This window comes from Harpia harpyja, chromosome 4, assembly GCF_026419915.1.
Source record: "Harpia harpyja isolate bHarHar1 chromosome 4, bHarHar1 primary haplotype, whole genome shotgun sequence".
Taxonomy (NCBI): domain Eukaryota; kingdom Metazoa; phylum Chordata; class Aves; order Accipitriformes; family Accipitridae; genus Harpia; species Harpia harpyja.
In genome coordinates this window covers 70,816,249-70,828,966 of record NC_068943.1, presented here as the reverse complement: position 1 = coordinate 70,828,966, position 12,718 = coordinate 70,816,249, and the positions used below count along the sequence as shown (strand labels likewise).

The window sequence follows — 12,718 nt, the reverse complement described above, 5'->3', positions numbered from 1 at the left end:
TTGTAGGCCCAAGTCAACTGCTAAACCAATGCAAGGAAAATGTTCCCTTTAATAAAGAAAAATATTTGTGTAACAAGGTCATCAGGAAGAAGTTTCAGACGTAACTCACAGCAGTCATAGACAAGTTTAAAGAACTGGAGGAGAGATGTTTCTTGCCAAGAGCAACTCTTGTTTACTGCCAAGCTGGCAAATACCCTATCTTCCTTGGCATCTCTTGGGTGTGGGAAACTAGTCATGGAAGGGTCACAAGAAATCAAATGGCAGGCATAGCTTTTGTACAGGGCACAGCTCGGAGCTGCTGGACATGAGTCCCTTTCCCTCTTCCACAAGAGTCTTCAGCAGTTGTTTTAATGGTTCCCTTTAAGGTAAAGGCCTTCCAGCTTGCACATTTGAATCGAGCTACAGAACCAAGTGAAGTTGTGTGATCATCTTCACTTATCCCCTGGAAGCCTTTTCACATCCCACAGACTCCAGTACTGCTAAGGTCTCTTGCAGGGCAGATGTTAGATGCCTTCTGAGCCTTCTGTGTGTGGTAAAAGGAGAGGGATTATCAGACATCAGTGTCCCACAGCTTTAAAATTCACTGAGCACCTTATGACTCCTGCTCTAGGTGGGAGGCAAAAGAGGAAGCAAAATAAAATTGGCAGAATAGCCAACCTCCCTGTGCTAGTGTCTTGAGAGTTTTTTGAAGAATGTGATTTACAAGTGTTTGCAAGAGAATGACTGGCTCCATGTCTGCTCAAGAAGCTGGAGTAACGGATTGCTAAATAAGGTTGGGGGTGTGAAATAGCAGGCTTCTACCCTTACCTCGCCAAGCTGAGCTCAAAACTCTAAAGCCATAGCACTAAACACTAAATGTGCAGCGCTCTGGAGAAAGTGTAATTGAGGAAATTATAGACTGTCATGTTAGGAGGCTTACTCCAAATTTTGCAACTCTCAGGCTACCCGAGTCACTGAAATTACACCTGGTAAGGAAGCCTTTTCTTCTGTCCTCTATGGGAACAGTGTTTTGTGGAAGCTTAAGACACAGGGTGAGATTCAGTCCAGCACCTTCGGTACCTGACTGGTACTTATCTGTTAGATGCTTTAGTGAGACAGTCTTCATGAAGTAAGTGCCTAAGGTCTGTGTCTGGTCAGTGGAGAGAGGAAGGTCCTATAGAAGATCTCCAGAGGCACATATCATCTGCCTCTGTGGCAAGCGGACAAGCTTTTCCTGTTGGGAACTTCAGAAGCACTTTATTTTCTCCACCGAGGAGGACTGCCTCCTTCACTACTGATGCTCAGGCACCAGTTTAGGGCTTAAGCTAGTTAGGCAACATCCTGACCATACCTATTACAATACAATGGCCAACTTAAGGAGCCCGTCTATCTCCATCTTTTCCAATCTGAGCAAACCTTGGTTATCAGCCCTGCCTTGTTCTCGTAAACTGAGCAATTTACTGTCCTGACAATTACCAGTGTCGATAGATGTACCAGGTCTGGCTGGGATGGAGTTAATATTCTTCATAGCAGCCCATATGGTGCTGTGTTTTGGATTTGTGACCAAAACAGTGTTGATAACACATCAGTGTTTTAGCTGTTTCTGAACAGTGCTTGCACAGCATCAAGGATTTCTCTATTTCTCATGCTGCCTTGTCAGCAAGTAGGCTGGGGGTGCACAAGGAGTTGGTAGGGGACACAGCTGGGACAGCTGACCCCGACTGACCCAAGGGATATTCCTTGCCATAAGACATCATGCTCAGCAATACAAGCTGGGGAAGAAGGAGGAAGGAGGGAGGTTCAGAGCTGTACTGTCTGTCTTCCCAAGAAACCGTAACGTGTCATGAAGCCCTGCTTTCCTGGAAATGGCTGAACACCTGCCCGCTGATGGGAATCAGTGAATGAATTCCTTACTTTGCTTTACTTGTGCACACAGCTTTGCTTTATCTATTAAACTATCTTTATCTCAATCCATGAGTTTTGTTACCTTCACCCTTCAGATTTTCTTCCTGAAAAAAGAAGGAAGGTTGCTGGGCAGGAGTGAGCGAGTGGCTGCATGGGGCTGAGCTGCCTACCAGGGTTTTCCCACAACAAAGAAGTACTCCAAATATTTGATACATTTAAGAAGGAATTATTAGAAAAAAAAAAAGTTTGTAATAAGATGTACTGAATAATATTTTGATCTAACTTTTTGCTGTTAATAAGTCTCTATTAGGCAAGGTACTGTTTCCCCAAACAAAGGTGTGAATATTTGCCTATGCTGTTATGCAAACAGAAGACTTAATGCCTATTCTGATTTTAACACAGGGTGGAACAGAAGAAAACAAACATCACATGATACACAAAAGATATTTTTAGAATTCTAATGATTTGTTTGGATATATGATCTACTGAACTAATTCTTCAAACAGATAAAAGTGAAAGCTTCTTACTAAAAGCTGCCCCGCCGCCCCTTTCTATGAATGATGAATGAATGATGAGCAAGTTGAGGCACTAAGAGGTTAGTGATATAAGAGCTGTCTTCAGTCACCCAGGCTGGTGGAAAAACAGAAGAAAATTCTCCTAATCTTGTTATTGACAGTTAAAGCATTGTCATCACCATTAATGAATCCAGCAACACTTCCAGACAGGTATCTCTTGATAGATTCACATTACTCAAATACAAAGACCTGTGGAACTAGGGAAAGCAAGTAATTACATTAGGTCCAGAGAATCTGTTATGATTAGGCTTTCCTGTTACAGAGAACTACCCTAGAGAATTACCTACCTAGGATCCCCTATATAACGGGTGACTAGTAAAGTTTGTTACTTTTTTTTTTTATTTTTTTTTTTGGTAGTTTTTTAGGGTACACAGCTGAGGCAAGAACAGTAATCTGTACTCTACCTGGAGAGTTCAAATTTACCAAACAAATTTGGCACTGGAACCAATTACTTCATTTTAACTGAGATTCTGAAACATTTCATATTGCCTTTTTCAAAGTTTTTTCCCATCACTCCTCTAATGGAGTTTCCACTATGGAATCACAGAAGATAGAGCTGGAAAAGACTTACTACATTATCTGCTCTACCTTTTTGATTTTAGAAAACACAAATGATGTCACTATCCCCTTCGACCCATTCTTTGATTTAATCCTGAAAACTACCTTAAATTGACAGGATTTCTTTGTGCTCAGTCTAATCTACTTTACCAAAAAAACCCCTCAACCCCCAAAAAACACCAAAAGACAGGATATTAACAGCAAAACCAATTACTAAAGCAGCTGAAGGGACATCCTACATTTTAAAGCAATAATTGCTTTAATTTAGATTTAATATGCATAAACTGTTCAAATATATAATGGTATTGCATTCTGAGGAGTAGAGGCACTCCAAGGGTCACAAAGCTCATGAAAGCTTCAAAATAGAGTATAGCTGTCAAATAAGACTTCCTGAGCGATAACATGCTTAAAGAATAAAATCAGTTTTCTTTAAGTTTTAGAAATTAGACTGATACTCGTATGGCCATTCATGTTCCAGTATGCAAGGCAAAAGCCAACCCGAGCTGTACATGTAGTCATGGTGGATAATTCTATGAAAACATCATCGCAGCGGTTGTTAAAAAGCAAGCAGAGTGCTAGGAATTAATAATAAAAAATCAAGAGCAAACACAAAACATGGTGCACCTATGTCTTGACTACTGCAACAGATCTAGTCACACATCTCAGACAGGAGACAGTAGAATAGAAAAGGTACACAGAGAGACACAAGGTAGGTGGATAGATAGAAGAGAGATAAGGATAAACCATGGTCTGGGTCAGTTTCGTATCACAGAGATTAAAATAGAGAAGACTATGGAAGAAAAAACAGCTGAAGGGGGATATGAGAGAGCTCCATTATCCTGGGAACAATTCTTCACAATCATAAGACCAAGGAGGCATCAGATGAAAGTAACTTCTCATAGGTTAAAAAAATAAAAGGGAGTAATAGTTCACAGAGTGCACAGGTCCGATGTAGAATTTATTGCTACAGGAAACTCTGGATGCCAAAAGTTTAGATGAGTTCAGGAAGTCGCTTCAGAAAATGGTTTGACAAATTAATGAAAGAAAATTCCATCAAGGGCTATAAAACACACAGAAATAACCTCCGGACCAGGAAGTCCCTAAGTTGCAGATTGCCAGTTGTGAGGAGTTTTGCTGTGGGTAGACTGAGGAGGTGCATGTCCACTTGTTTTATCCTTTCCCTGTGGCATCCGCTACAGGTCACTTCCTGAAATTGGATACTGAGCTAAATGAACCTCTGGTCTGTAACAGTATAGCTAATCTTACATTGTGCCCTTGTCACAAAGCAGAGATAACAGTGGCAAAACATCCTCCCTTTTCTTCCCATTTAATACACTTCCACCTCTTTGCTGTATGGCTTGAACACATTGCAAAGTAACTTCATAAAAGCATGAGCTCTCGCTCATCCTTGCTCCAAATATCCTCTGCCTGCAGGTGAAACTGGAAGAGCGAGCCAAGGCAGGTCCACCCTGGTACTGCCTCCAGGATGTGGTATCTTGGAAAAAGCTGTCCCATTTGATGCCTGGTACACACATGCTGGTATGTATTTTTAAATATATTGGGGACAAATAGCCTCAGATTAGATTGGGTCCACATGGCTGATTCAGGTGAAAATAACACAGATACACAGAGGAATGGTCACTCCAAAAAGACTGAACTGTGTATGTAACAGGATGCACAGGCTTCGAACAGTACTGCATGTCAATTACTTCATATTTCAGCACTAACTGTGTTCATGAAAATAAGAAATAAAGACATGATACCTCTCAAGACACTGAAAATTTAAAGCTCTTTCTGATACTGGTTTTAATTCTTTGACTTTCCAAGTGAACTCTTTGGTTAGGAAGAGACAAGCAGCCACAATTTTTGAGCCTATTTTCCACTAAAATTACTCCACACCAGTTAAAAGATAAAGTGGAATTTAAGGCTTGTGTTTTCAGATTTACAGAATATATATTATTCAACAACTAATTAGTAAACCAGGTCACCATATATTCACATTTATGACCATCTCCCTTTTACCTTGTATCAAAAGTACAAGCAGAAAAAAAAAAGTTTTGAATGCAAATTATAAAATGTTCAGTATCAAGTCTCTCATTCACACATACTAGTTTTACAACTGAAATTTCCTCATTTAGTTATGGTTTAAGTAGGGTAAATACAGCTTGAATTTACTATTCTCTCCTCTTCCCCCTCACAAGATGTCCAACCAAATCAGGGAATTGTTTAATCAAATTTTTAAGTGAAATGTTAAATTGTGCCTCTTGGCAGCAGTCCTCTCCCACAAGTTTGCATGTTCCCAGTTCTTGGCACTTTCCATTCTCATCGTTTACCTGTGGTGGATATGGAACCGAATATACTACAGGACATACCATGAACAGCTGCAGCAACAGCACCAACAAAAGCAACATGTGTTGTTGGGCCTTTGGTTTCCAGGTGCTTGAGACACAGCTGATGTTCCTTCATTTTGTGACTGCTGCCTCTTTCTCATTTCAGCTACTTCAGTGCCCAAGTGGCTATAAGAACACAGACATAAGAGATGTACAGAATTACTACAGGCCGTCATAAAGTACATTCACATTTCTACAGCGCTCTGATTCTACTGACTCTCACAGCTCATGGCAACAAAAGCACGTGGCCATCAACTGTGCTGGCCAAGTAATAGTTCTGTTGTGTTAAAAGCAGTTTCCAGAAGACCGCATTTTAGTGACACGCTTATGCTACAGTGCCATTGAATCATGTCTATTCTTATCGCTTTGGCTGGACTAAAAGAACTGTTTATTACCCTTTTGAACAGCAAGCTACACAGCTTGTGTAGCACTTGGTAAAGACTGAGTTGTTCCTTACCATATGACTATTACGGCTCTTTCCATTGTACTAAAAATAGAGCGGGATGGTTATTCACTTTAAACATGAGCTGGAAACTGTCCTTTTTTACTTTTTGACTTCTCTGGTCAATGCTAGACCGATGAAATTGATATAAGTGGTATTATATCATGGGCACTAATAGCTGTCTGTTAAGAGCCAAGATTTGCTACTTAAGAGTTATTCTCTGTAAATAAAAAGAATAATAAATACATATTTCCAAAATACTTTTCCAACTTCGGGGCTATTTTCTTGTCACAGAAGATTTTCTCTTGCTCATTGCCAGTCTTTCCTAGGTTTTATTAGGCCAAGATATTTTTCTTTCCAGTGACTTGCAATATGCAGCTGGAAGTAATATTCCATGCATTACTTAGTTTTCAAAAGAAGTTAAAACATTTATTGCTAAGTTATGTTATTTAGGAAGTTTTAGACGTCAGGATCCTTCCAATGGTTCACATCTTCTTTGTACAACAACCGTAAGTTTCCCAGAGTAATGGCTATTACAAGCATACATAAATTAGAATAAATTTAGTACTTTTGCCTTTGAAAAAGTACAACCAGATTACTGTGGGGAGGGGCCCAGTTTAAAACAGAAGCAGGTAGAAAATGGCCTGGTGTGAGCAGCACGCGCTGTGCTCCACACGCCCAGGGCATCCTGCTGCAGCCAGGAGTGCTGGGAAAAGGCAGGCTCTGCTTCATTTGCCACCTGGATCCAGCATGCACAGACAACCGAGAGATGTGCTACTCTGTCTACATGCATTCAAGCAGCAGCTGTGAGAGTTTGCATTGACATGGTTGCTAAAACTCCTGAAGTTCTTCTTCTGCAATAGTGTCCTTATAGACAGTTTACACACAACAACATGTAGCAAGGATACTAAGCTTCAGTACTCAAACTCATGCTGCAAAACTCAAGGTTGGTGGTTATTTCAGTTTCTTGCATAGCTAACTTTTCCATGTACACTGTCACTGAGTAGAATCAAGTAATTTCTGAAGTGTTTGGTCAAATTAAACAATGAAGAACCATTTAACTACCGGTGGTGATGGCACCTGCTTATGCTATTGATATTACTTCTTATGGTTTATAGTTGCTGAACTCTTGAGGATCAAAACGACATACTAAAAAAACCCACACCATTTTTTTATCAAATGTTAACACGTGTTGTTAGCAAGGGATACTTTGACATAATTGAAAAACTGCCCATACTTTTACAATAGATAGGAAGGAAAGGAAAATTGTTGCAGCATAATATGTAGCTCGAACAGTGAGTGACAGTATGGAGTCACTTTCTCCTAATCACAGTGCTGAACTTCTGCTGACTGCGCATGATGCAGTTAAATTATTTCATAGATAGCTGTGTCATGCTGTGAATGGTATTTGCTTCAGCAAGTGCAATGACTATGGTTAAAGGAATTAATTGTTTCCTGTAAGTAAGATAGAGATTCTAGAAACATTTGTATAAAACCACAAAATTTATTAGTTTCAGAAACCAGTGAAATTACCCATATTTATTTGTAGGGCTGGAATCTTGAAATGAAAACATCCCATGCATTCCACCTGTGTACCTAAAGTCACGCATTTCTTACACAATTTTAGCTATATGTATAAAATGTACTATGGCTAGAATCTGTTGCACTACAAATACAAGGGGGCAGGATGAAGGTTATCCATTCAGACATGATGATGACAGTTGGTGACTTTGCTGCAGTTTCACACTAACTTTAACACAGCACAAGCTGCCACTGCCACTGAAATAAATGTCTCTCTCCCTTTTCTCCTGCACAGCTCACAGTCACTCATTTCCTCACTGGAGCTGTCCCCTTCTCTGTGCTGGCAGCAGCATTTGTGCAGGTACTGGGTGAACTGGACAAAAGAGTAGCCATGATTTAAAATTAATCCGGAAGGGGAAGGAAAAAAAAAATATGGTTCACATCCTTAACCCTGCTCAGCAAGCTCTACCACTGAAAATTCTCCAGCATTCACCCTTCAGTATGGACTGCCGTGACCAAATGTTTTGGAGTTCCGCAAGTCTGGCAATACATGGTAGCAACAGGAGTTGTGAGGAAACATGGGTCTTCATTGTAGAGCATTTCAGGAGGCATGGTTTCCTCCAAGGCTGCTCAGAGCCCACAGGCTAGCCAGTCTTTAGAGTGAGACTGCTTGCTTTGCTATGCTCTCACTCTGCTCTGGAGTATGGGGAGGGACATGACCCACCTCCTTCCTGACCGTGCATTATTTGGAGGAGGAAGAGGGCAGTCCTTGATTGCAGGTACACTTATATTTATCTATTTAGGCTGTATCTGAAAGAAAAAAAAAAAGAAAGAAAAAATCTCCCTCCGCCCAAATCCTGTGTACTTACATGCAGGGGTAGTTTGCATCCTAGCCCTAATACAGTATGTTTGGCTACTTGAGGATAAAACATTAATTATAATGCTAGGAAAGTGCTGCAGGGGGGTATATTTTGAAATGGGTTGATAACATGGATACTGTCTAGTGTGACTATCCTTACCTTCCAAATATAATGGGCAAAGATCTTACTGGCACAGTGGGACAGAGCTGTATTTAATCCATTTCAGATTCTGTCCTTTCCACTGCTGATGTTGGTGTTCACTCTGAACCTTGCTGTATCTGACAATGCAAAACTGTTATTTAGCTTGGCATGACTGGCATACTGATCAATAAAAGCACAAGCCTGAAAATCCAAGCAATGGGACGGTGTTCTTAGTGAATACATGAACAATGTTCACTCATCTGGCTTAACCACTGGCTGAAGTCAAAGTTAGAAGCCCTTTTCTTCTTGTGTTACATTCTCTTAGACAGCTTCTAAGCTGAAGTCTATAAAAAATATGAAAAATCCATCCTGTGATGCAAAACAATATGTTTACTGAGGATGAAGTAGGATGGGTGGAAACTTTAGTTTCATGCTTGTTTTGATTGGATTTTGTGTTACATGTTGTATTTGCAAATACCAGATGTCATCTGCGCAAAACCGTAATTGATTCCATTAGATTATTTAGGATGCAGAAGCAGCAATATCTTAATTCTTGGCTATATTTAGAGACTGAACTGTAGACAGAGGGTTTATATTTGGTGCCTTGGTCCAAGGCACGAAAAGGAAATTCAGAATCTTTAATTCAGCAAGTCACTCTGATGAGATAAATCATTTTTCTGTAATTAAGTATGAAAGTTGGTACGTAACTGTGAGGGAGTAGAATATTGTGAACTGATATTGAGCAGACCTTCTAGGTTAGCGGTACAAGTTGCACATACTGTCTCCAAGATCTCAGTTTGCCTTTTAGCTTTTTCAATGTTTTCATTCTTCCTGAGACCCTGTAGCTTGGCAAAAATACTGGGTGGTGAAGGTGGGCCTTTGTTCAATGAAATAATTTTTCTCCTTGGTACTCTATATGATCTCTCAGACCATCACAACACAGGTATAAGTTTCTTCTGCCAGTTTTGCATCTGGTTCTTTCCCTCCATTTGGTGGCATGGTTTTACTAACAATGTTATGATTTCCATTTGTGCTGATAGGAAATAGGAATAGTATTCTAGTTTGCTTGACTGACTTATTCTCTTGAAGGTGGGTAGGTATTATGGCCCCCTGAGCAATCCCATAATCACGAAGGATTTCATTTTGCAGAACACCTGCTGTCCCTACTCTGCAGCTGAGGAAAGGAACCCAAGGGTACAGCAACTGTTTATTATACAAGTTACGAGACAGGTAGTTCATATAAGCCGCAGAGCAAGAAATCTGTGCAATCCTGTGTGTATCTTCTGTGTGTTGCAGTGCTAGAGGAATATGAAAACTAAAAAACCCTTAGAAATCTGAAGTAAGGCTTCCTGTCAGTTTTGGAACCGATGGCACAAGGATCTATTTTTATGTTTAGACAGTGTAATTACCACTTATTCCACTGGGTACTCAGGGGTAATTATTACAGAAATCCCCTTGTGCACAAAGCAGTACCTTGGGAAGAGAGCTCAAAAAGGAATAACTGATGGAAGAATCATTTGGTTTATTACATTTATACCTGGACAGCCCTATTGAGTACTGACTACAATCATTTCAAATTCCACAGAGTGCCTCTAGAAGATGAAAAGGTAATTTCTGAAGAGTTGCACCTCCCTGACTCTACCTCCTGCAGGACTTGTGCTAAGGTTTTAGAGTTTTGCCCAGAAATTCCCAAGGTGTTGGACATGGCACAAAACACAGGCTGCATCATTTCAGTCATTTCAGTGGCTCTGTTGATGCCTATCCTCTGATGAAGCAAGAAGCAGGAGCAAGCTTTTTTCTTTCTTTCTTTTTTTTTTTTTTTCCCCTGGCCTCAAAAGCCTGTCATTACAGCCCCACAAATTATCTGAACTTTTGGCACTGTCCCATCCAGCCCTCTCTGCTCATTTTGGAGCTTCCCCTTGCACATGACCCTCCTGTAAGCATTTCTGTCCCCCTCTCAGGATTAAGAGGGCATTCCCTGGAGAAGCTCACGTGCTAGGAAGTCATACAACTGGAAACTCCAGTAGGGATTGAGAATTTTTCATCCTATCTTCTGGAGCCATTCCCTAATGGCTTTTTTGAAAGACAGATATCACATAAGGGTGCGGATAAACACACGCCATCATTTTATACAGCAAGGAAGTAGCATTTTGTCTTTTGTTGCAGGTAGGACACATAATGGCTTAGCTTTCAGGACAGACTTGGAGCAGAATCAGCTAGAGCAATCTTTTTTCAAACTTCTGCAACAGGCAAGAAAGATCACCTTGCATCCGCAAGGAGCAGTCAATGACTTAAGTATATTGAGGGTGATTTACTCTGCAGGCAAGAAACTTAGCCCTTAAAATACTTTCTTTTTTGGTGATTTATCACATCAGCTCTTCTGTATTGCTTTGCTTCCTTTAAGTATGCTCTTCTGCATTGCTTTGGTCCTAATAAAGGACCAAAACTTCAACTGTGTAGCTTACATAAATTCAAACCTTGTACCACCTCATACCAGCCCCAAATGTGACTCTATTGATCTCTTAACTGTACTTCATGTTTTCACTGCCTTAACTGGCATTCACTTGGTACACGGATTCCTAACAAGAATTGTTTTTAAGTTTAGGGCAGTTGAAAACCTTCAAGCCCTAAGCATTAAGATAAACACTATCCATTTAAGACCCCATTCAGGGTTCATTGTAAGAAATAAATGTACATCGAAGAAGGCTTTGTATACTGTGGATTCAAGACTTTCAACTATTGTTTTAGATTTTCCACACATTTGGAAAAACTCAACATTTATAAGAGCAGAGTTACATTAATACTTCCTTGAATTTTTTTAATAAGTTGTTTGGGCATAATTGGAGTGATCTTTACAGGATTTTGATTGGTTGCTTGGGTTTTAGTTTCCTAAAACAGTCAATGGGAAAGTGACAGAGATAGCCCTGAAATACTATTTTTTTCAGAGGAGTTAGGTGCCTTACTGAATTTTTAATATATAAGACATCTTTTTAACTCCAAACACTAAGCAAAAACCCCCAGAGGATGCCATAATATGTTACTTCTAATGATCTGTGATACGCTATCTGTTTTAAAACCATAGGTTTTTTTAAGGACAGACTTACTAGAGTACCAGAACAGTGCAACACAGCTTGGATGCACCTGCCAGTTAAATAATCTCCCAGATGCACGCGCTGCTCTTGCAATGTAAAGACAGCCCTAACGCAACACCGATCTTTTATTTGTGCTGTCTTCATCTAGAGGAGTGTCTTAAGGGTACCACAAGCTAAATGAAGACAGACCAAGAGATTTTATCAGATGTCTCTGAGCTGTAAAGATTTCCATACACCCCTTGCAATGTGGAGTGAAATCAAGACAGCAGAACCATGGGCACCCTTTTAAGTGCTGCTAACCATTTACACAGTCTTCATAGAGCAATGGCATTCATAGTAGTCACTCTGCCTGACAGAAAGCTTGACATAGGTATACTCTCTCTTTTGCCACTGAGTCCGGAAAGCCATTCCGTATCTCACAAATAAATTCATTTAAAGTAATAGAGAAGAATAAGTCTACCAGAAGAAGTGTAATTGAGTTACCTTGGGCTCCGTTTACTTATTTCAATGTATTTGTAGTCTATTACAGAACAATTAGAAGCTATTGGCAGCAATGGAACCTTAATTGCACCTTAATAGATTTAAATATAGCCTACATGGAAAATTTCAATTAATTGTATGGAAAGTTTGAAATGTATGCATTTTTAAGAATTTGTGGTTTGGAAGGAAAGATCAATGCAAAATGCAATTTCTAAAAACTATTCTGGTTAAAAGTAGTCATGTCAGAAACTGAATTATAACTTCAAATTTTAACAGATTTGCTTTTCTGTGTTCTTCAAAAACTATATTTTGCACCACGTCTAAGTTCTCAAAACTTGTGAAGAGTAAGAAGGTCTGAATCAAAACAGAAGTTGACCCAAGTGTTGGTGACTAGATTTTCGTATTGCATACATACTCCATGTTGATGTGTCATACAGGCCAGTGCACAGATTCTGTGTTCTATGTGCTGACTTCAGCCAATAAAGGGCATGCATATAGTATAGCTTTTAATTTTAAAAGCTTGGCTGCCTACATCAAGCTGTATGAACCACTGCTTTTAACTTTGATGATCCCATACTGATTACCAAGGTGGGAGAACTGTGGAGGGAATTTATTTCTCTTAAGTATCTTGGAGTGCCCAAGACACCCCACAGCCTCCATTCTGTCATTCTTCTTGTATAAATGGCAGACCACCTCTTGGTGGAAACTTTTGAAGTTGTAGGTTTTGAATACTTTTTGTCTCAGAGAACAGGTTATTGCACCTACTGAGTTTTTC

General features: G+C 39.9%; 1 protein-coding gene across 4 annotated transcripts in view; it reads right to left on the bottom strand.

Annotated features, from left to right (window-relative positions):
• RGS17 (regulator of G protein signaling 17) overlaps window positions 1-12,718 on the bottom strand; it is a 76,020-nt gene that overhangs the window by 26,187 nt on the left and 37,115 nt on the right. For all 4 annotated transcript variants that reach the window (XM_052784692.1, XM_052784690.1, XM_052784691.1 and 1 more), the window contains exon 2: window positions 5,390-5,533. In XM_052784692.1, the coding sequence (XP_052640652.1) occupies window positions 5,390-5,508 (119 nt within the window). In that variant the 5' untranslated portion in view covers window positions 5,509-5,533. The remainder of the gene's footprint in view (window positions 1-5,389; window positions 5,534-12,718) is intronic.